Genomic DNA, 25,683 nt, shown 5'->3' with positions numbered 1-25,683 from the left:
TGGACTTAATGCCTCAAGGTGGATGACAGCATTTACGTAAACGTCTAGAGCCAAAATAGTCAAGACGTTATACACCGAATGCCATTTTGTTACGCAAAATTCGCAAACAATTTCTTAAGTAAACACAAACGCGACTCAAATACAAAAGTCAACGCTGTTATTCGAGTGTGTCTTGATCAGGGTGGAGCGATTAATATAATCTCCAAGAAGGTATCGAATTCGCCTTATCCAAGCAGACTGATAATATCAACGATATAAAAGTTATTATTAGTCATACGTATTTTACGAATTCTTATTACGATCGTAACATTATTGGTAGAAAAATACATTATTATTTAGTCTGTTTGTGGTAAAAGAAAATATTATCTTTGCTGTAAAGCATATATTGTAAAAAATATATATATATTCTAAATTATGAATTCGATGATTGTACCATATACCTAATTATTGTTGGCAAGATGCTTATCCAAAATCATTAATACACACATCTTTTTTCTAACTATTAATGACAAAGTTCTAAAGAATTTATAACAGCTACAGTTAATTCTAGTTTACCTGGTTATGTTCAATAGAACAATTCTGTTTCTTGTAAACCAAATTCTGATTATTGGAAATATTCACACAGACGGATTGGAATGACGGGCGTGTAGCCAATGAGCTGGTGAGGTCTTTAGGTGGGCCCGCTCCTCCAGCAAGTAGACTTAGACGGGATCCTGCGAAATGGGAAGAAAACAATAAACAAGCCATAGAAGCTGCTAAAAAATTAGGTACGTACCGTTCCACTAGGCATGTTCGTTTGTATAATTATATTACCTACGGTGGCTCTTAGGTGGTCACTGGAATAAAAACAGTATTTTTAATTTTTTTTATGACATTGAATGTATGTGAACTTTCTCTTCACCTGATGTTTATTCGGAACGCAGGATTACTCCCTCGCAGAAATATGCATGAGGTGGTTAGTGCCTTACGTAAATCGCTTGGTTACCTTTTATGACTACTACGGCAAGAGACGGGTTAGCATTTTTCTAGGCCATCACACAACCAAAACTCGAACTATAATATTTGGCAAGGGACCTTTTAATGTGTCATTTATCTGCTATCAATTGCCTGTCATCCAAGTAGTACGTTCATCCATTTTTCTAGCTTATATCCTAATTACTGATCGATCCACATTCAGCAGGGCATTGAAGTGCTCTGCCCAGCGCCTTAGTACATCCTCCTTGCTTGTTAAGAGGTGCCTACTATCTAGAGCCCTTAAAGGAACCTTTGCATGGTTGGATGTACCCATCAGCTTGCGCACCTCGCTATAGAACTCACCGAGCTGGTTTGTGTCAGTGAGCCATTGCATATGAATAGCTTTGTCCTGCCACCACTTGTCTTTTATTTGTCGAGACAGCTTGCGCAGTTCAAGGTCACTAGCTTTGACCGCCGCAACGCTTCCTTTACGCCTTCTGTGCTGTCGCAAGAGATCACGGTGTTTGTCGAGTGCCGCCCGCAAAACTTCATCATTTCCATCAAACCAGTCTTCATTACGACGGCATTTCCTACCCAGTTCAATTGAAGCGGTATCCATGATATGAGATGATAAAGCTCCCCAGTCAGCATCAACATCACCTGTCTCATTAACTGGCAACAGCTTCTTAGACAAAACTTCAGCATAGTTCTTCCTCACCTCAGGATCTCTTAGCTTCTCTATGTCCAAAGACGCAAGCTTTTTCATAGGAGATCTACGCGGGCGGCGGAGGCGGAGTCGTAGCTTAGTGACAATAAGTCGGTGGTCAGACCAGCAGTGCGCACCACGCATAACACGGGTGATCTGCACTTGGCTGAAATCTCTTTGCCTTACGATAGCATAGTCGATCAAATGCCAGTGCTTGGATCTTGGGTGCATCCATGTTGTCTTGTACTTAGCGGCAAGTCTAAACATAGTGTTCGTAATTGCTAGACCGTATTGAGCACAAAGACTGAGCAGCAACTGACCATTGCTGTTCATGTTGCAAAGCATCGCTTTAATGCCTCAACTCCCTCTTGCCCTTGAGCTGGACGAGCCCCTATTGCGTGACGAGGTTGTTACTGCCATCAGACAGCAAAAAAATAAAAGGGCGGCTGGCGCTGACCTTATACCAGGAGAGCTGATAAAGTACGGTGGAGAGGATTTGCACACGTTGGTTTGGGAACTGTTTGTTCGTATGTGGGAGGAAGGGCGCGTTCCGGATAGCTTTAAAGTATCGCGCATAACTGCTCTCTATAAGAACAGGGGCGACCGATCTGACTGCGACTCCTACCGCGGTATTTCGCTCCTATCGGCCCCCGGAAAGGTCTTTGCTAGGGTACTCTTAAACCGCCTAAAGGACTTATCTGAAAAGATCCTGCCCGAAACTCAGTTTGGCTTTCGACCGGATCGAGGCACATGCGAAGCGATCTTCTCTGTGCGTCAACTACAAGAAAAGAGCAGAGAACAGGGTCGTCAGCTGTACCTCTGTTTTGTTGACCTGGAGAAGGCTTTTGACAGCGTGCCTCGCGAAGCCTTATGGTTGGTGTTACGGAAGCTCGGATGCACAGAAAAGTTTGTGGCGCTTCTTAGACTCCTGCATGACGACATGCAATGCTGCGTCACTGTAGATGGTGAACAGACGGGCTTCTTCCCCGTTACCTGTGGGGTGAAGCAAGGATGCGTCTTAGCGCCTACTCTGTTCGCCTTGTACTTTGCGGTCGTAGTTAGAGAGGTTCTACAAACTGTTTCCCAAGGAGTCCGCATCCGCTTCCGTACGGACGGCAGTCTTTTCAATTTGGCTAGACTTAAGGCTCGCACCAAAGTGTCGTATGCATTGATCACTGAGATCATTTATGCTGATGACTTGTGCTTCTTAGCAGAATCCTCAGACGGCCTGCAACAGCTGATGTCCGTTTTTCACCAAGCCTGCCGTAAATTCGGCTTGAAGATTAGTGTCAATAAGACGGAGGTGATGTCCCTGGACAGTCACGGTCACGAGACACTAACCATAAAGCTTGGTGAGGATGTATTGAAGCAGGTGGATAAATTTCGCTATCTGGGGAACACTTTAACATCCAAGTGTGACCTTGATGATGAGATCAATAGCAGGGTCGGTGCCGCTGCTGCAGCATTTGGAAAGCTATATTCCAAGGTCTTCTGCTCACACGAACTTAAGTTGGTCACTAAAATCTCAGTTTACATGGCAATTGTGCTGCCAAGCCTCCTATACTCCTCCGAGTCGTGGTGTGTGTACCGCCGCCACATTCGCACTCTGGATCGCTTCCACCTTAAATGCCTTCGTGCCATCATGAAAATCAGATGGTCTGATAGAGTGCCAAATACCGAAGTCTTGCGACGTGCCAATGTTGGTGGCATTGAGACCTATTTAATGCGTCGGCAGCTTCGATGGTGCGGTCATGTATCACGCATGACGGAGGAAAGAGTGGCGAAGCGCATCTTCTTCTCTGAATTGCAGGATGGCAAGCGAAAGCATGGCGGACAACTCCTGCGGTACAAGGATGTCGTGAAACGACACATGAAGAGATGTGATATAGAGCCCTCTCAATGGGAGCGCTTGGCAGCACAGCGGCTAGAATGGCGCAGGATGGTGAACAGCAAAGTACGCAAGTTCGAGGATCAGCGTAAAGCTGACCTTGATTACAAACGCGACCAGTTGAAGGCCCGCCTACCTGCTGCCATAACCTATAATTATGAGAACGGCGTGCTTATGTGCCCTCAATGCGCAAGGAGTTTTGCCGCAAAGATAGGCTATATAAGCCATCTTCGAGCACACGAGCGCCAAATCGACGGATAGGAGTCAAAGTGGTCGCCATGGCCGAAATCGGTCGGATGAATCATCATCATCCTAATTACTAATTCTCTACACCTTGTCTTAAGTATTAGCGCGATTTCAAACCTAAGTCAGTCGTTCAAATAATTATGAGTACTTTCTTGTCTGAAAGCGGACAGCAGCATTTACGTTATGTTAATGGGGTAGCCGCTTAAACATAAGATAGACAGTCCGCGTGACTGATTAATATAAATAGTGAAAAATGATAATTATTTTAGAAGTAATTTGATCGTTTCCTGAGTTGTGTTGCTCTTCGACTATACCTATCGGTATAGACTTAAATAGCAGTTCAATAATTTTTATGTAATTTAACAAGATTATAGTTTTTCATAATTAATACTGTGCAGATTTCAGAGCCTAGATTGAAGGTAGGTTGGCTATGATAGACCGAAATGTATGGTCTGGTATGAAACATATGTAGCGCCCGTGTATTTGTAGAGGCAAATGGGATGAAGCCAGTAGGTGTATACTGCATTGTAGCATGCAGTACAGCACTTTGAAAGTGTGAATGGCAACGCCTTGTACGTTTTAAATCTAACAATCAAATTGGAAGGTTTGGAAGAAAAAAAGTGCTTGGATAAACTGTTGTCCGTAAAATATTATTTTAATATTTGAGCTATTGAAACACAAGACAAATCCATCAAGGATTTCTAAGTGGGCCAACATTAATAGGAAACAGCAACAGATCAAAGTATTTTCGAAACGTCTTAGAAATCGATCTTTATTACAATTTAACTACACGAAGGGCTATTTCATTTACAAAAGAAAATCTTGAGGCCATTGAAATTTCCTTATTTTATAATGCAAAGAAAATTAACATTTGAGGCGATTATGTTAAGAATCAAAATCGCGCTTACAGAAAAACTTCTAAGCCAAGCCTTTACATTGAACTACAGATGCTTGCATTGAGATTAACACCTGCTTTTACGTCTAAGCGTCCAGTTTAATCGATAACTAAACATAGTATTCGTTTCTGATTTTTTTTTTTAATTATTATGTGTAACTTACTAGAAAGCGAGTGATAAAAAGATTGTATTATTGTGAAGCTTTTTGTTTTCGAAACTGAGATAAGGTTACAAAAACAATGCCTTTTTGTTACCTAATGTAAATATTTTTAAAGAGGATTTCCTTAATTTCCCGTGTCATTCAGGGGTCCAACCGGTGTTGTCGGCGCGTGACATGAGCCAGAACGACGTCGAGCACTTGGGCGTGATGGCCTGGGCTTCGCAGTTCCGGAATGTAGCCCCCAGGCCACCCGTGCACGACATGCTGAGGCTCGCACTTGATTCCACCTCCGGAAGAGTCGGCGAGCCTGTTAGTGACTCCTAATTTGCATCTCGTTTATCTTTTGTGCCGTGAATAAAAAATTTACGAAATGTTTTTTTTCTCATATTTTTCTTGAGATTGTCCTTCAGGTTATGCAGTAGATGGATGTCATTAAAAAAAAAGCATACATCTTTTTAATTAGTTCAATTGAATATGCAATTTTGAAAAGGGCACATGTCGCATATTTTGTCAAATACGTTTTTTCATATACATTGTAGTTTTGACCCATTTTATAATAATTCTAATAATTTTCAATTGCTAATTAACACTAAAATATATCTCAAAAGTTAATATTTTAAATTTTACACTGCTTTAGAAAATAATCAGTTTTTTTTTAATTTCCTGAACATTTTACATTTTCAGAGATGTGCCCTTTTCGAAATTGCATATTCAATTATTTTCTACCGTCAAAACAATTGAAATAATTATCACAATCTATTTCACTCAAACAGTACTGAAGTATTTAATTTAAAATGTTAATTACAGACCTATATAAAAGTGGAAAGCGTGTCCAATGATCTGTCTATATCGGAGGTGAAGGTTTCCATTGTGAACCCGCTGGAACAAGAGTCGAGGTTAAAGTTGGACGCTCGGGGCTCCGGAGAGTTCGTTCCGGAGCACGCAGGAATGCACGAGATCGTTCTGACCGTCGACGACATAAGGTGAGTTCTCGACAATTGATCAATATGAATTGTTGCTATTGAAGCTTCAAGATAAATATTGTTTACTAGCTGACCCGGCAGACTTCGTAGTGCCTCAATCGATAAATAAAAGACCTAAACTTTTGTATGAAATAAACTTAAAACAAACAAAAGGAATCCGTCCGGCGGGGGATACATCAAAGGGAAAACAAAATTGTTATTTTTATTTAATTCCGAGCATTTTCATATTTATCTACCTTTTAAACCTTCCCTGGACTTCCACCAATAATTCAAGACCAAAATTAGCCAAATCGGTCCAGCCGTTCTCGAGTTTTAGCGAGACTAACGAACAGCAATTCATTTCTATATATAGACATTACCTATATATTTGTGTCACAATTGAGAAAAGTACACAAGCTGATGTAACGGTATCGCTTTAAATTAATTCCCTAATAAATTATTTTACGAAAAACAAATACCTTTATTTTTTAACTGAGAAAGTAATCATAAATTAACCAAAATTAATTATAATTACATACGTAAATGACTTGAAGTTGTCATTATTATAATTTATAAACGAATTTTATGCGCCGGCATCGTTTTAATCGTATTTGTGATAAGCGTTCGTTGAAATATGGTATGTCTATAATAATTATCAGGATCTCGAACTACACAACAAATAATTTAGATCTATTTGATCATTTTGATCATTGTGATCATTTTGATCATTTTGATCATTTTGATCATTTTGATAATTTTGATCCGTTGTATAGTTCGAGTATGTGTTAAGTATTTTTTCTTGTGATGCTTAGAAATATACACGCGAGCAAAAGTTTGGAATCACTTACTTGATATTGGTACCGCGCGATCTTGCTTACTAAATAAATTTTTAATTATTATAAAAATCACATCATTTTAAAGGTTCAACTGTTAACTTTAAATTGATATTAAATTCATTCAAATCGAACCAGTAGTTAAGGAGCTATCCCGGATTAAGTGAAGGAAGTAGGAAAAAAAGGAAATATGGAAAAAATAATGAATGAATAAAACAACAAAAATTAATAAATAAAAATTTTATTTAGCCTTCAAATTAAATGTCAGTACTTTGTATTCCCTCCCCTTGTCCTAATAATTCCTCGAAGACGATTCTTCATAGACCTGATCAGCTTTTGAATTGATTCTTGTGGGATACCTTCCCAATTCTCAATCAACGCCGATTTCAGCTCATTCAGGCATGAAGGAGCAGAAGTTCTGGAACGAATCCTATTCTTCAGTTCATCCCACACATGCTCAATAGGATTCAAGTCAGGGCTGAGCGCAGGCCAGTCCAATGTGGCGATATAGACTTCTTCGAAGTATTCAGTTGTTCCACGGGCAGTGTGACAACGAGCGTTATCGTGCTTAAAGAGGAAGCCATCACCGGCATATCCCGCATAGGGAACGACATGTTCCAGCAGAATATTGGAAATGTACCGGTCCGAAGTTAGATCGCCTCCTCGTCCCCCGCCAGGCACGAAAACAAGCTCGCTTTTACCGTCGAAGGAAATGTCGGCCCACACCATACAAGAGACGACCCCATAAGCCACTGTTTCAGCGAAACAGCACTGCGCAAATCGCTCCCCAGGCCGCCTGTAGACCCAACCTCTTCGGTCGCTACCGTGCAAACACATCCTGCTCTCGTCGGAGAACAGGATTTGCCTCCATTGCTCAACCTCTCAATTAAGATTGGTACGAGCAAATTGAAGGCGTGCTTGTCGGTGAGCTACCGTGAGTTTCGGGCCTGTGACAGGCCTTTTTGCAGTCAGATTCGCTTGCTTGAGTCGTCAACGAACTGTCCACTTACTGGCTGCTACCCTACGAACATCTCGGAGCTCCTGTTGGACGTCGACACCAGGTTAATGCCGATTTCGGAGAGAGGTTAACACGATAAAACGATCATTCCTCTCCGATGTGCCCCGGCGCCGTCCAGATCTTGGTCTCGGGATCTTGGTTACCAGTCTCCTGAAAGCGCTTGCAAACTTTTGAAACACAGGAATGGCTTATTTGGAGCTGACGAGCGACAACCCGCTGGCTGAGTTCTTCTTGCAATAGGGCTACGATTTGTGCTACTTCTCTAGGTGTTGTCCCAATTGTGGTACAAGGTAAAGGGTCAAAAGTAGCGGAGATATGTACCGGTCAACGTGTGAAAGTCGACTGATAAAGAAAATCAGATAACAGGTGCTTTTATAGGGGTCAATAGGCCGCAACTCGCGACGTATCAAATAATTAAAACACGTCTTTTTCGTTATTCCTTCACTTAATCCAAGATAGCTTCTTAAATACTGGCTTGATTTTAATGAATTTGGTATCAGTTTAAAGTTAAGAGTTCAACCTTTAAAATTATCGCATTTTTATGATTATCAAAAAAATATTTAGTACACAAGATCGCGCGGAACCAATTTCAAGTAAGTGATTCCAAACTTTTGCTCGCGAGTGTATAATGACAGATCGAACATGATATTCGATTTCAATGTGCTTAACGAACAATCATTCCAATTTACAAATAATCAAACTTATCACTCAATGAAATATAAGAATAGTTTTGATTCCGACATAGAAATCCGATATTTCATGACGAAAAATATTTTCAACGGACGAACGGGTAATAAATACCGCCTGGAGTTTTCATTGTAACAGGATTTATAGAATAAATCGCACATTACAAGAATTCTGTCCATTGAATTTATGCTAGGAAATTTATAAGGTTGACTGGGCTAGATACTGAAGAGTGATACGGAACGCTCAAGCGTAGAAATGTGTAATAGAGCGCAAGTATAGAATACTTGGAATTTCCGAAGCTCTTTTAGATGGACGAAAGTGGATTTTAGTTAGTTTTCGATAATCGGGAGAAACTATATTGAGGTTGAACGTTTGCAGAGTGGACGGCAAATACTTCTTTAGAGTATTGCCTAGATTGGTCGCAGTTCCGCCGCCGGGGATGGCCCCGTGTGCAATTGGCAGCATCGTTGAAGTACTAGTTAGTGCCACTGGTGAGTTTTATTGTAATATCAATTAAATAACTGTCATATTATAAGCCCGCGCAGTAGATACTACTACATACACTACCCTTTTCGTTTCTGCTGATAACCAGTAATGCCTTTCGTTTTGAACAGTGAAACCGCTATTAAATAATACAATTGAAATTTGGACTTCGTGTCTTAAAGTGGGTGGCGATATTGCTCATGTTTAGGTGCTCACGTAAATATTTAATACAGTGTATTGTTAGCTCGTATTTACGCAATTAAAAAAATCAAAAATTCTATCCTAAACAGTTCTTTTTGCCATAAATGGGAGTAAAAATATTCGACATTACAAACATGGGCTGATTGGATATTCAGCGGCCATCGAAGCCTCTAGACACCAGTAATGAGGTGACTGTCGAAGATTCACTTTTACTCGTCAAACTGGGAATTACAATTTTACGGTGACGTTATTAGCTGTACTGACAATACGTCCTATAACCAAAAGATGTATTCTTTAATGGATAGTGTTCCTTCATCGCAAAACTCGTTCATATGCTACACCTATTCTTCCGTAATATATTTAAATTGGATAAATTTCAATGACTAAAGGTACCGATAGTAAATTTGGAATAAATGAATATTCTTTTCCAGGATAGCTATTACTTATCAATGCTACTTAATAATATCTGTTGTTATTAAAAATCCAATGTTTATTACCCGCTTTATATTAGCTTCACTTGTATGTATGTTTGTAACTGACTCTTTTAGACGCGACTTTGACCCACTTTAAACGGTCAGATTTCATTCAAACTTTGCAGATTTATCAAGGCCCCATGACAATTCAACATTAAAAAAAAATTGAAAAAATAAAATAAAATTCAACTAAAAAATTAAAAATAAATAATAGTTTAAAAAAACTAAAAAACACGCTTTATATAAAATTCAATTATAAATTCGAAAATAAATTATAATAAATTTAAATTGAAAATAGCGTAAAAAAAAATTGTAAAAAAAGCGTGGGCCTAACTAATAATTATAAATATTTTTCTGACAGATATTATGAGTAGAAGAATTATTATTTCAATAATATCTTAAAAAGCACCCCACGCTTTTTTTACAAATATATTTTTACACTATTTTTAATTGAAATTTATTATAATTTAATTTCAATTTTTTAGTTGAACTTTATATAAAACGTGTTTTTTAGTTTTTTTAAACTATTATTTATTTTTACTTAAATTTAACAAATATAAACATACTTTTCTGTGATCAAATCTTATTTCGTATATATAAACAATAAATATGTTGAACTCGTGAAGGTGCGCCTCGAAGGGAAGACATTGATGTGACAGCACACGCCCCGAGCGGTCGCGCTGTCCCGTTGAACGCCCGACATCCCCCTCCCTCGGCCCCAGGAACCACCGCCTCGAGTGCCACCTTCCAGCCCGACGAAGCTGGAACATGGACTATCGCTATTACCTACAAAGGAGAACACATACAGGTAGAAAAGGAATTATTTTACGTGCTTCTTACTGCCTTTGTCAAGTCGTACATCGACGCATTTATTGATACAAAGATAGGTATTTTTATTATTACATAAATTAATATTGTTCTCAAAACCGAAACGAAATTAAAGATTTAATGGAACGGTAAACAAAAAAAATATATATCCAAGCTAAGCACAACCGTAAAGAAACCGTAATGGATGGTGAAGGTAGCTAGCGATCGCTTGCTAGTAGAAGTAAATCTTAGAAGTTACTATACACTGCGTGTCATCTAGATTGCTAATCTAACGGTTACTGTCCTTAACAAATGTACCTCATTCGATTTCGATTCGAAGCTTGTATCTTTTTTAATGATTTAATATTTCCATTTGAGATTTCCGTGTGCTTATTATAAGAGCGCAAGATAAAATCCTAGCTTGGGACCGTTGTACAAATCTATTCGTTTTACTTAAAATAATTAGGGAACTTAACTAAAAGTTTGCCAAATTTTTAAAGACAAGTAGTTTCCAAAACTAGAAGCAGAAATAATTATCGACTGATAGATAATAGAGTACACATAATTTTCGAAAAACGTTCCTTCGAGATGTCTTACCTCCTCGTATTCGAGAAAGTATTCTTGTGACGAACAATCTTAAATACGACATGGATAATGTTTTTAGGGCGGTCCGTTCACATGTGAGGTTTTTGACCCGTCTGGAGTCCGGTTGAGTCCGGGGGCTCTTGAAGGCGCAGAACCTTTGAAGCCGCACTCTTTCGACCTGGATACCAGTGGCTGTGGAGTGAAGGGCGACCTTCAGTTAGACATTGTTCACGATAAACGAAGCGTTATGTGTGCTCTAGAGAAGCTATCAGCGACAAAGTACCGAGCTACTTTTATGCCTAAGGCGCCTGGAAAACATAGGGTAAGTAAGATCTTCTCAATGCGATTTTTTTATTCCTTTTAATGTTAATTAAAATTTTAAAAAACGAATTCATAAAGTGTTGAATGTACCGTGGTTACCGGGGTTTAAATACATGACGTGGGAGAGACGTGTAATTGAAGAAAGATTAGTTGGCAGTTGGTTACATTGAAAGCAGAATGCAGGACAGTTTTTCTGGGGAAATTAATAAGATGGTTTATTTTTATTAAAAATTGGTAATCGCCATAGGAATATAACTACAGGAGAAAAAAAAATTGTTTAAGGATTGAATCTGAAGCCATTTAATGCCACGTTTTTTAATAAATAAATTAATACTATAAAGATGGACGCTACGTATTTCTTTTGGTGCTTAAGAATTTCACTGAATGAAACAAAACACTGTATATATTAATAATCGTTACCCAGCAATAATATCATCGGTATGATTTAAAACATAGTTCTTGAATAGACATATACTCCGCCAGAAAAGAAGAAAAGAACATATAAATTTAATATTTTCTCCTAATTTAAACTTGAAAAAAAAAAACCAAACGAGTACAACGTATTTAATGAATCTTTTACAAAGAAACTGACATTATAATTTAAATGAATGTCCACGAAAAGTAAATGCATTTCCCGGGAGCTCTCTAATTAAGGTAAAGGAAATAATCTGCTTGCAATGAAAACAGACGCGCCGACTAAAAGAAAATTACTTTTCCACCTCAAATAAATTACGAATTACGTTGTAATTTGCTACTGTCGTGAACAGAAGGATATTTCTTGTTTACTAAAGTACAGGCCGGATAACCTAACCTAACAGGATTTTTTCAGTTTTCTTTTTTTTGTTGCTTAGATGGGTGTACGAGCTCACAGCCCACCTGTTGTTAACTGGTTACTGGAGTCAATAGACATCTACAACGTAAATGCGCCACCCACCTTGAGATATAAGTTCTAAGATCTCAAGTATAGTTACAACGGTTTCCCCACCCTTCAAACCGAAACACATTAGTGCTTTACGGCAGAAATAGGCGGGGTGGTGGTACCTACCCGCGCGGACTCACAAGAGGTTCTACCACCAGTAATGTTTTGTTTGTGATTATATTAAGCTTCTATTTCTGATAATTATTAATTATTTTATAAATACGAGTATTTTTGGTAATGCGAGTCGTATATTTGTAATTTTGCCGACTTATTTGTTCTCGAATATTCCACGATTTATATTGCAGTCGCCCTGTTTTCAAAGCGGGACTGTTGTTAATACGGTTCGCTGGTTGTTTGTAATTTAATATTCAGTTTGACGCGCGTACATACTATATATATGGACATTTTAGGTAGTGATCACAAAGTAGGAAAAAGATTATTTACTTTATGTATATTTCCGTTTGTGACTCACATTGATAGGTACGAGAATGTTTGTTACCTCGAGGGAATCATTCAATCGACAAAGTGTAATGCGTAGAATTGTGTGCGTACTACTTATAATTTTTCATTTTAGATTAGATCTAGGCTAACATGGTAGTCATTTTTTAGCCTAGATAGGCAGAGATCAGCTCGACTAGTACTGAGTGGCTGAAATAATATTTTTCTTGAAAAAAAAAAGAATCCACACTCTATGTCTATCTATCATCTGATAGTTAATGGTTACTGACATAGTCTGCGATACATACTGCTACTAATGGTGCTATGTATTATGAGCTCAATCGAGTAGATATCACTAATAATGAGCGAGATTATGTATTGGCCCATGCGGGTTCAAGACGTGGATCTTCCATATTATCAGGAATTAAACAAGTTTGTTTTTAGTCGATGGGTTCTTTAGTCGTAGACGTAGTTTTGTAGGCAGCCGAAGCTGCCACGGGCATTGCTGAAGTCCACGGGCGACGGTAACCACTCACCATCAGGTGGGCCGTATGCGCATCTGCCTACAAGGGCAATAAAAAAAAGACGTCTTTCGTGAATACACGTCACTGCTCACAGTTATTTATGAGCACATCTGTTAATCCAAGGTACACGAAATACCGTTCCAAATTTTTCTATATTAGTTTCAAAAAGTCATATATTCATGACATGAACTGTTTAAATTGCCATTTCTTCTGATGTTTAATAAAACGTTCTTAGGATTATGTTTCTCTGTATGGTTTAGATGTAGATAGAAAATGATAAAAATCCTAAACCCCAAGCTGCTTGAAGCACACTTTGCGATAAATACACTCGATTTTGTGCTTCAGAGGTTACCTTTAATTTCTAATGATTCTGATAACTAGTACCACTAAAAGGGACGGCAGCACTCGTTAGCATAACAAAACCAATTTATAGTATTAATGCTAATTTTTTTTAATAATTTTATTTATAAAAAAAAAAAATAACATAGTATTCCTAACCTAAAAGTACATGTTATTATCCGCAACATGCTTCGTCACATTACAGAAATAGAGTTATCAGCAACATGCTTCGTCAAAAAGTACAATACTTACTTTCAGCTGCAAGCGTTTTCATAATGCTAATAAACTATTAATGCTAATAAAAGTACATTATTCAACAGTTATACATATATTTTAATGGATATGACGTTCACGGATCGCCGCATATGTTCCGAGTTGGCTCCCGCAGTAAGAAGACCCGAGACAGTTCCAGTCCCTCACCGGCTTACGCGAGAATATCAAGTTCAGGTATGATAATAATATGTTTTGAAAATAAGAAAATATTCTTCGGGAGATGAAACTTTTACATGATTAATATTGTTTATGAATTTGCTTAATTCCAATTTATATTATAAAAAAATATCATTTTTTTTATTGCTTAGTTGGGTGGACGATCTCACAGCCCACCTAGTGTTAAGTGGTTACTGGATCCCATAGACAGCTACGACGTAATAGCGCCACCCACCTTGAGATATAAGTTCTAAGGTCTCAAGTATAGTTATAACGGCTGCCCCACCCTTCAAACCGAAACGCATTACTGCTTCACGGCAGAAATAGGCAGGGTGGTCGTACCTACCCGTGCGGTCTCACAAGAGGTCCTACCACCAGTACAGTAATCAATCAATCAATCATTTTTGTGACTTGCTGATTCAATTAGCATCGGCGAACACTCCCTGCCAGATGTACCTGGTAAATAAGGATATTTTTTTCATTTCAGACAAGAATAATAAAAAAATCTGAATTCATCGATTATTCATTTGTCATACTTAATTTTCATCTTACAGTGACACGCCTGAGATCCGAAAGTCCAGTAAACCAATATAATTTATATGAGACAAACACAACTAAACACAATACGAGCTCGATTGATCGACGCGAGGACAGACGAGACACATCCGACTACTACAGGTCCACCTTCAGTCCAGAAGTGAAAGAGAAAACCTATGACGCCGTCGATTCAGCGTACTCTTCCTCTAGAGTCAACAAGAGGGAAGGTTTGACTACAAGATACGGCTCTGAGAGTCCGAGAAACAGGACTGCGAGTCCTATAACGAGTAAGCATTTAGGCAACGGGTCTAGACTAGACGCGAATAGAGCCGGCAGCCCGTACAGGTCGATGAGTCCAGCCGCCCGCACTACGAGTCCACTCGCGAGGAAAGACAGCCCTTTGAACAGAACTGCGAGTCCAATTAACAGGTGAGTTCAAGGACCTGTTGGTCTACATCTATACTAATATTATAAAGCTGAAGAGTTTGTTTGTTTGAGCGTGCTAATCTCAGGAATTACTGGTCCCTTTAAAAAAAATATTTCAGTGTTAGATAGCTCATTTATTGATGAAGGCTATATGTTATATAACATCACGCTAAGACCAATATAAACGGAGCACCAATAAAGAATGTTTAAAAATCGGCTTTTTTCTCTTACTACGTAAATGAAGTCGCAGGTAAAATTTAGGGTTATGCCAATGTAACTATTCCATGCGGACGAAATCGCCGGCAAAAGCTAGTTATATATGAATTCGAGCTCAAATTGTGATTTTAGCGGTAGGCAGCGGCTTGGCTCTGCCCCTGGCATTGCTGAAGTCCATGGGCGACGGTAACCACTCACCATCAGGTGGACCGTATGCGTCTTCCTACAAGGGCAATAAAAAATAAATAAATAAAAATTGCTCGCAAGCCACGTTGGAGTTTTTTATTGACTCAAGCAAACCTTGATTAATTTTTTTTTCTTTCTTCACCCCGTGTTAAGTTATTTACACGATACAGAAGATCACATTGACAATTAAGTCTATTTTGAAAACTGCGTTATGTTACCTTTCAAACCGTTATTTCGGATAATTTAGACCTCATGTCAATTCTTAAACATAATTATGCTACCTCACAGCTAATACTCAAAATAAAAACTAGAAGATATACACTTGAATGATTTCGAGCTCAAATGTGCGAAGTGAAAATGGCGATTGCATTTTCCGTTGTAAGCAAATTTCAATCAATTTTCAATACGGAGCTCTCTTGAATATACATTTTGTTAAAATATGAAGTGATTATAACTTTAAATGACAAATTCACGTTAATTGCATTTTGAAGTTTCCAACATGATGAAACATTGAATTTGATGCTTTTGAGTGTTTTTTAATTTACTGCTGTTGGGTACATAACACACATATATATTAATTGTGTACTAATTACCTCGTAGAAATAACAATCAATTACTGTTTCTTCGTTTCTAAAAGCTAAAAGTAGATTTGTTTTTGAAGAGTTAGCAAGTATCCAAACAAAAAACTTAAAAAAAAAACTTTCGCGAAAAGTTAATCTCCATAAAAACCATATCTATTGTACTATTTATAACTCCAATGTTCAGAAATGCTAATGAAATAAGTCTCATTTCTACGTATAGGGAATCATAGTATGGATTTTATTGCTTAGATGTGTGGACGAGCTCACAGCCCACCTGGTGTTAAGTGAAGCCCATAGATATCCACAGCGCAAATGCGCCACACACCTTGAAGAGACGGGAAGATACGGTTAAATGATGAACAAAACCTGTAATTATCGTAACGAGAATGGGAAGAAGAATACCGCCACCTGCGATTTTTTAAGACACGACGACCGCTATATTTATTTTATTTACTTCAGATTTCGCATCCATATTACATTCATTAAAATTTTTATGTAGTTAGTTCATATTATACTAAAATGTGAAACAACTACATGTCTCCCAAAGTAATTGGTATTCTCGTGATAACTGAGAACTTTTGCACATCTGCACTAGTAAAAATAGTTCAAGACAATTTGTCTTGAAAGAAAATTAAAGATAAATGTATAAAAAAACTTTTTAACATCTTCCCTCAGCATAATAAAAAAACTTTGTTAGCCAAATAAATCACTGAGTTTTGTTCACAAGTATACATATGTATATACTTTTGGGGATTCTAAAAATAAGATTTTCGAACGAGATTTAACTATCAAACAAAACGATAAATAGCTTACGAGTTAAGTGAATATTGGTTGATTTATTTTCTTAAGCAAGATTACAGATTAATAAATAATGGATTCGAACAAATAATATAGGTAATTGGTTATAACCAATAAATATTTTGTGTAGATTATAATTCATGTCACGTGTAATTTACTGGTGGTAGAACCTCTTGTGAGTCCGCGCGGGTAGGTACCACCACCCCGCCTATTTCTGCCGTGAAGCAGTAATGCGTTTCGGTTTGAAGGTTGGGGCAGTCGTTGTAACTATACTTAAGACCTTAGAACTTATATCTCAAGGTGGGTGGCGCATTTACGTCGTAGACTATGGGCTCCAGTAACCACTTAACACCAGGTCGGTTGTGAGCTCATACACTCATCTAAGCAATAAAAAAAAAGAACGTAATTGCTAAGGAAATGCTATAAATTTTAGATCTCGGTAGTGAGGAGAGCTTTATTCAGTTTCAGTCTGCAGAGCTTCCGTTTGTTTCCGCCTGTTTTGTTACAATGAGTACAAAGTAGATCTATTGTTACACTCGAGATACGAATAGAAGTTTCAAATGTTCGTCACTAACTAAGAACCTTACACAACAATTGTCTGATGAAATAATCAATACTAGGATCGTGTGTCGTTTAAATTCTCCAAAATTATCCATGAAAAAATTGTGTTTTTATTTTAATTTTTTTATTTGCTATAGTAGCATGATATACATTATTCTTATCAGTTAATAGCATAGTACATTTTCCATATTCCTGCTTTTAAAATTTACACAGAAAGTTGTATTTTGTTGTTGAGATATCAATATTATAACAGAGAGAATAAAACGTTCGAACCAGATCGGTTGCCGATATTGATCAATTGCTACTTTTTTTACTACTTGAGCGTATAGTTCCTGTATACTACAAATAGAGTTGCGGATAATCTTGTCTTGATACTTAGATCACTGGTATAGACACACTGGCGCGAAATGTAGCTCAAGCAATTTATTTAATTTTAGAATAAGAAATAAATGACTATTGATATCGGAATCTTTGAACATAATTTTGATCCCCTTCAAAACGTCGAATGAACTCGAAACTTGGTATACTTATTAAGGACCGATGACAATTCAATATTTAAAAAAAAATGAAAAAAAAAGATTTGAAAAAATTGAAATTCAACAAAAAAATGAAAATTAAATAATAGTTAAAAAAAACTAACAAAATACGCTGCTAAAAAAGCGTGGGGTGCATGGTATCAGTAGTTATAAATATTTTATGAACAGATATGAGTAGAAGGGTTATTTTGATACTATACTGAAGAGCACCCCACGCTTTTTTTACAATAAAATCATTTTATTCTTATACATTTTTAATTCAATTTTATTAAAATTTATTTTCTCTATTTTTTAGTTGAATTTTCTATAAAAGCGTATTTTGTTAGGTTTTTTAAACTATTATTTATTTATATTTACGTTTAAACAGAGTGAATAGTCCATCAGAACACTACAGCCCTGTCACGACAACCAAGAAAGTAGTCGAAAAGCGGTCCAATTACAAAATGTACAGCTCGTACAGTGGCTCCCAGGACAATTTGGACGGTAGTCCGCATTCTTCCCTTGAAGCCGATCGGACGAGGCGACTAGGAAGTCCCGGTAAGTAAATTTGAAAAGTAGTTTTTTTTATTTTTTTGTTGCTTAGTATGGTAGACGAGGTCACACTTGGTGTTAAGTGGTTACTGGAGCCCATAGACATCTACAACGTAAATGCGCCATCCACCTTGAGATATAACTTCTAAGGTCTCAGCACAGTATAGTTACAACGGCTGCCCCACCCTTCAAACCGAAACACATTACTGCATCACGGCAAAAATAGGCAGGGTGGTGGTACCTACCCGTGCGAACTCACAAGAGGTCCTACCACCAGTAATTACGCAAATTACAATTTTGCGGGTTTGTTTTTTATTACACGATGTTATTCCTTCACCGTGGAAGTCAATCGTGAACATTTGTTGAGTACGTATTTCATTAGAAAAATTGGCACCCGCCTAAGATTAGAACACCAGTGCATCGCTTCTACACGAATGCACCGGACGTCTTACCCTTTAGGCCACGACGACTTTAATATCGTAGTAATTTCTTCTGGCTTGTCGAGGCCTATAAATGCATTTTATGTTGTGTAGGCACCGGAGATCCTGGTGGAAAGCCATACCACTCAAGAAACTCCTGGGATCAAGTTGAAAAGACTAGACAGGCATTCAGTTCTAACAGGTAATTAATTTGTAAGATCAAAACAATATATTTTGTATAAGACAAAGTTTGCCCACCCGTCTATGCAAACAAAAAATATGAAAAATGACTTCCCATGATCCAATGCCAGCAAAATTATACCTCAAACTATTGTTTCAGTTTCCAAATTACAATAAAAACAAATTCGCGGCTCTTCCGCATCCAAATTATACGCCCACTAGAAAAAGACTGTCAAAAAGTTTTACTGAATCAATCTTGATCATTTTAGTTACAAATAACACTTTAACACGATCATCTTCTAATAATCTCATGAAGGTCCGATAACTAATTGCAAACGAAACAATTAGTGTTTTAATTTGTATCAATTATGTTCTCAGTCTTGACTCGAACAAGGGTGATCGGTACAACAGCTTGGATCGTGAGACGAAGCGGAACACCCAACTCAACAAATACACGAGAGATTACAACAGACAGCACGATCAATCGCTGGAAGACCGAGACTCTGAGACGTATACTACCAGGGTAAGCTAATTTTATCTTCTAAGTCAACAGATCTAATAATAATGCTCCGTATTTCTAAATTGTTGTGATCTAAAGGATAAATAGCTAGGACGTGTACTCATATCAAACGAGGGGTATTCAAATCCCGTTGACATCTACCAATGTATTTTTCTAAAGGAATATGTATTAGGCACTCTACGGACGACTACCATGATTAAGGACCAGCTTCGCACAGAAAAATATATACCTATTTATTAATAAATTTGCGTAATTATTGTACGCCTGTTTGTACGAGTATAGGTTTCACTATTCAGCCTATTTGTACTGCGAAGCAGTAACGCATTGCGGTTTGAATATATCCTATATACCTACTAAAATAGAGTCATCGACCTCATAACTCAAACACCATTTAGCATTACATAGGCTATGAGCTCGTTCGCGCGTTAAATCTAAGGATTAAGAAAAAACCTGGGGTATACGCAGTTATTTTGGTTAGAAGAACCTAAAATTATTATGATAGTCCGATTTAGCATATGGCACTCTGCCACTGCTAGCTAATGCTATGAAGTCAACTCTAGTTAAAGTATCTTGTATACATATCTTTTTCCGATCTCCATAGTATCTACCTAAGTTAGGTCTTAATTAAATCCCGCACTGATGAGTACTATGTATTACTTACCTATTTTCGCTGCAAAGAAATCTTACGTCACATTTGGTTTTTTATGACGAGTTGAGTATTGTTCCATTTTGGTTATGCTTATGACCAGGATTCACATGAGACTAGACCGTTATCTGTAGTAAGAGAAAGCCTATTTGTAAAGCTCACAAATTGATCACCTGCGGCTTGTAAAAAACACACGAAAATTCAGTTTTCTATTTTTTTATTAATATACAGCCACACGGGTCTCCAATGAGTCATTATTATTATATATGTATACACATATATTGATAAACGTAGTGAGTGCAACATACATCGTGTAGACAATTAAAACAGTAATGTAGGTGTCATATTAAATACATATTCAATTAGGAGAATATTTGATATCAAACATGCATGTTTGAGTGAATTCTAATGAAAAGCAAACACGTGTATATTAAGTACGTAATTATTTTATTTTACAAACATGATTTATTCAGCTCACCTCATTAGGAAATGAATGTAAATGAAGCGAGGTGCTTATTTTATGGCCACCTCGTTGGTCGAGGGGATAGTGAAACTGACTGCTACATCATAGGATTTGAGCCCGATTAATTTTATACTGCAACCTGTAAGCTCACATAAACACCATTTGATTTGTTCATTGATAAGAAACAATAAATTTAAGTGATTTTAAAATTAAACGTTAATCAGTTAAAATGACATCCTGAATATATTTTTTTATTGCCTTCGTAGGCAGACGACGAGCATACGGCCCACCTGATGGTGAGTGGTTACCGTTGCACATGGACTTCAGCAATGCCAGGGGCAGAGCCAAGCCGCTGCCTACCAATGTCAATGTCAATATGCCACGATATATTACGCTTAAATTACTAGTTAGAAGTAGACAGAACATTATTATGAACCGTTCGATTTAAGCTTTTCATTATATTTAAGCATTATGTAAATTTCGTACGTTTGTCCGGAATTTAATCGATGACTGCCCTTTTTATAATAAAATTTCATCTTTTCGCAATAAAAGTGTACAATTTCCAAAAATATTTGAAACTCCGTTGATATACGTTCTAGAAGTCGTCGTGGCCTAAGGGATAAGACGTCCGGTGCATTCGTGTTGAGCGATACACCCGGTGTTCGAATCTCAGGCGGGTACCAAATTTTTTAATGAAATACGTACTCAACAAATGTTCGCGATTGATTTCCACGGTGAAGGAAGAAATAACATCGTGTAATAAAAATCAAACCCGCAAAAATTATAATTTGCGTAATTATTACGTTGTGGATGTCTATGGGCTCCAGTAATCACTTAACACCAGGTGGGCTGTGAGCTCGTCCACCCATCTAAGCAATAAAAAAAAATCATTTTATCACCAGTATTTTTCTCATAAATACTGCCAAAAGAGCGTAGTTTAATTTTAGTTTTTTTTTTTTAGTTTACCCATATTTTGACTACTTTTAACAAAATTAATACATCATTTTATCTTACTTTAAAAGACAGATAATGTATCTGGTAAAAAATAAAGAATAAATGTTGCAAAGATGATTAATATTAAAAACATCACATGCTAAATCTTTAAAGCACTCTCCTGTAAAATTAGTAGGTTTTGAGATTATACAGTTTTAATGCGAGAAGACGATTTGTATAAGAGTATGCAGAGCTGTACAGATAGGAGAAATGCTTATTTAAAATAACATCAATCTTTGATGCAACAAAGGTTGGTCGGGATGTGGATCCAAAGAAATAAAACCCGAGTTTCACGTAATTTTATTCTATATGGGTGTTCTATAGGCATGTTACTACTGAATTATGTAGTTTTAAATGTACGTGTTTCTTGATTACGGTGCGTCATTCAAAGTTAAGATCCGAGGTAAAAGCGACCATTACTACGGTTTCTATTTGCGTTCGTAACCTGGAACACGAAATTCATTCTTTGACGGACATGCGCATGAAAAGGCTTACGTTAGCACACAATATTAAGTAAGGACTTTTAAGTGTTAGCCAATATCACAATGTATTTTTCGAATGTCGGTTACTGGTATTAACGGAACAAAGTTACGTAGGGAAGTAATTTTATGCTTCACTTGGAATTATTCTTTTATCGGATATTACGAAAAGTGTAGATTGTTACTGTTCTTTTTTACATGAAATTTTGTAAAATTCACATATGTATCAAATAATCAGTACATCGTGAGATGGTATAAGTCTGCTCCCTACAACACTGAACTATGAAGTCGTCGTGGCCCAAAGGATAAGACGTCCGGTGCATTCGTATGTAGCGATGCACCGGTGTTCGAATCCCGCAGGCGGGTACCAATTTTTTAATGAAATACGTACTCAACAAATGTTCGCGATTGACTTCCACGGTGAAGGAATAACATCGTGTAATAAAAATCAAACCCCCAAAATTATAATTTGCGTAATTACTGGTGGTAGGACCTCTTGTGGGTCCACGCGGGTGGGTACCACCACCCTGCCTATTTCTGCCGTGAAGCAGTAATGCGTTTCGGTTTGAAAGGTGGGGCAGCCGTTGTAACTATACTTGAGACCTTAGAACTTATATCTCAAGGTGGGTGGCGCATTTACGTTGTGGATGTCTATTGGCTCCAGTAACCACTTAACACTAGGTGGGCTGTGAGCTCGTCATTACGGCCACACTCTTGACCATCTGTCAAGAGTGACACGATTGAGAAGCAGAAGATAAAATAATATTTGTAACATAAGCATTTTTAACCAAATTAAATGTGCGGATTTTAAAACGTTTTTTTTTTAGATTAGTTAAACACTAGTTATAGTATCAAATTAATTAATATAACCTAATTGTAGCTTTCGCCTAGCTTCGACATTAGGTAGCCCCTTATTTTTTCGAATACTATTCGTCAAAATTAAATATTTTTTATTTATTTTAATTTTTGTCAATTGCCTAATAAGTTAGATTGAACTGTACAGATTGAAGGTAAATGTGCGGAAGATTTTCTTTGTAACTTCTAAAGCTTGGCTTACGCTCTTCTGTGATTCTCGGCAAATATATGAAATATACCACTCGTTAAAATTACAATACAATACATCGATTGTATTCTAAGACAAAAACCTTGACCCGGAAATGTAAGCAGCAGTTTTCATTTTCATTAAGTTTTATGCGAACGGACTGATTGTGAACAAACAAACATACAAACGTATTTTATTCTATATCCATATTGTTTTTTTTTCTACCGTGAAGCAGTCTTGCATTCTAACTTGAAGGGTGTAGTAGCCGCTATATAACACAATTGAGACTTCTACCTCTTATTTCAAAGGTGGGGGCACCCACTCTGACGTCTTTATGCTATGATTACTACTTTGCACCGGTAGGCAGCGGCTTGGCTCTGCCCCTGGCATTGCTGAAGTCCATGGGCGACGGTAACCACTCACCATCAGGTGGGCCGTATGCTCGTCTGCTACAAGGGCAATAAAAAAAAACCTTATGGCCCCCTGAGTTCATTCACCATTGGAGCAAAAACAAAAATCGCGTTTATATGTCACTTGTAGCATATAGAAAAGCTATTTTAAAATATTTAAAAGTTATTTAGTCCGATGAATATTATAGTTTTATAGTGCAAGTTGATGTACAAAATAATATGTGCGTATTGTGTTGCTTTTGTTTTTTTGTAACTTAAATTTCTAAATTTCTCTTCTCTGTTCACTTTCTACCTATATGTGATTTTGATTGTGGAAGCATATTTTAGTTATTGTTTTAGCTATTTTTTTAAATATTATATTTTTGATTTGTACTGTTTGTTTCCCAAATAAATAAATAAATAAATAAATGTTTACAAAGAACTGTATTGTCTGCAGCAAGAATTCAGTAAGCGAGAGATCCGCGAGAGCTCTTACATTGTTCGAGACTCCTCGTATAGCAGTGTTGAGGAGAAACAACAGCAGTCTTTTTTATCCAATAGGCCCCCCCGCGACCCGAACGGGGGGGCCCGCACTGAAACGGACGCAGTACACGGACGTTTCAGGTAATTAGTTCTATATTATTAATTAGTCTTATAACGCAACTGAGCCAGTTAGGCGTCCATAAGTCTGCTAATTAAAACTTATATCCACTATTATAGTACACAGGGAATACACGTTAATGAATTATGGACGTAGAAACTGTTGTTGATTGATAGTGAAAACGTATATCTATTAAACTTTGAGTGGTTCTTTTAAATGACTAAATAGTTTTAATTTTGCGTCTATCAATACTATGTGGTTGGAAGTCGTAAGGTAAAATTTTCCATTTATCTTATGTTTTCAAAAAAAGTATATGTGAACCTGCATAATTCGATTAGTATCGTGTTGATTTAAAACGTTGAGAGCGTCACAGTAAACCACGAAAGTACATTTTCTATAAATATCTTTTGTTACAGACCAATTCAAAGGGATAACAATAGAGGTGCCAGAGGAATAATCGTAAAACCGAATTACAAAGGTGTCGTAGGACAACCTGTTGAATTTATTGGTGAGTTCCGAACAATAAAAAAACAACAGTAAATTCAGTCGTAAAAATCCAAGCATCTGAATAAATTTACAATGTAGGTGAAATTGACGAAACGCTCAAGAAAACTCCTCAGCTTCTGTGTCACATATGTTTCTTGAGATATCATTCTTGCACAAAACATCGTGATTTAACGAGTCCATTTAAAACTACTGAGGTTCGTTCACAGGTCAAAATTTGACATAACCTCTGATAACTCAAGATTTATATAGGACTAGTTGTACCCGTCCGCTTCGCTGGGCATTTAACATTAACATTATTATTTCTCACCCCACAAAGATCATCATTAACGCCCCTGCAACAGGTGTAGGGAATCTAACACTCATTTAAATATTAGCCTGACCATTAAGTACATGTATTTTCTACATGGATACCAAATTTCAAGTCAATCGGATGCATGGTTCAGTAGTTATAACGCAACATCCGTAAAAACCACTGTAGATTTATATATTAGTATAGATTTTACCTATGATATATTATCATATGTTGCATACGTTTATGATTGTAAATACTAGTGTGTTAGTGTAAGAAACTAATTGTTTTCATGTGTGTTTCTATATAACACTAAATACCGTGAATAGCTACTAATACAAAAATCACTAGACTTCAAAACTTGTATAGTTCTGTTATCTCCATAGATCTTTTAAGCTCATACAATTAAACATACGTATAAATTCACAAATATATAATTCTACATGAAAACAGTGTGTTTAACTATTAACCAGAAAAATACGGTAACAACACCAGCAACTTATATATTCTACTTATAGCATATACATGTATGCTAGTATTTATGTATCATCTTTAAACAGTAGTCGCTTACGCCAAACATTTCTATCCAAACCCATATTTCTCAAGGAGGATTAATATTGGATGTGGTTATAAAACTATAGGATAAATTGGGTAAAGGTACATCATACAGACAAGTTTTGTCGACCCCACATAGTGAGACATAGGAAAGTAGACATAATATCTTGTATGTAAAGAACCTTTCCCAAAAACAATTCTGTAGCGCTCGTTATTCCTGATACGGTGAACTATCGAAAAATTCATGATTTTTTTGTAACATATCCAATATAACGGGTCGAGTCAGTGGTCTCATGCATAGCTTCGTTTTAAATTTCAGGCTGTTTTTTATTTATTATTGCCCTTGTAGATAGACGAGC

The 25,683-nt window shown here is 37.1% G+C and overlaps 1 protein-coding gene across 2 annotated transcripts in view; it reads left to right on the top strand.

Moving 5' to 3' along the window:
* jbug (filamin-type immunoglobulin domains fbug) overlaps positions 1–25,683 on the top strand; it is a 115,641-nt gene that overhangs the window by 23,124 nt on the left and 66,834 nt on the right. For both annotated transcript variants that reach the window (XM_089732982.1, XM_089732981.1), the window contains exons 7-19: positions 626–767; positions 4,996–5,159; positions 5,658–5,833; positions 8,729–8,841; positions 10,134–10,315; positions 10,979–11,221; positions 13,761–13,887; positions 14,424–14,835; positions 18,078–18,247; positions 18,775–18,862; positions 19,219–19,363; positions 23,830–23,996; positions 24,390–24,481. In XM_089732982.1, coding sequence (XP_089589108.1) covers positions 626–767; positions 4,996–5,159; positions 5,658–5,833; positions 8,729–8,841; positions 10,134–10,315; positions 10,979–11,221; positions 13,761–13,887; positions 14,424–14,835; positions 18,078–18,247; positions 18,775–18,862; positions 19,219–19,363; positions 23,830–23,996; positions 24,390–24,481 — 2,221 coding nt within the window. The remainder of the gene's footprint in view (positions 1–625; positions 768–4,995; positions 5,160–5,657; positions 5,834–8,728; positions 8,842–10,133; positions 10,316–10,978; positions 11,222–13,760; positions 13,888–14,423; positions 14,836–18,077; positions 18,248–18,774; positions 18,863–19,218; positions 19,364–23,829; positions 23,997–24,389; positions 24,482–25,683) is intronic.

The sequence above is a fragment of the Bombyx mandarina genome, chromosome 15, assembly GCF_030267445.1.
Source record: "Bombyx mandarina strain Sakado chromosome 15, ASM3026744v2".
Classification (NCBI taxonomy): domain Eukaryota; kingdom Metazoa; phylum Arthropoda; class Insecta; order Lepidoptera; family Bombycidae; genus Bombyx; species Bombyx mandarina.
This window is presented reverse-complemented; position numbering and strand designations above follow the sequence as displayed.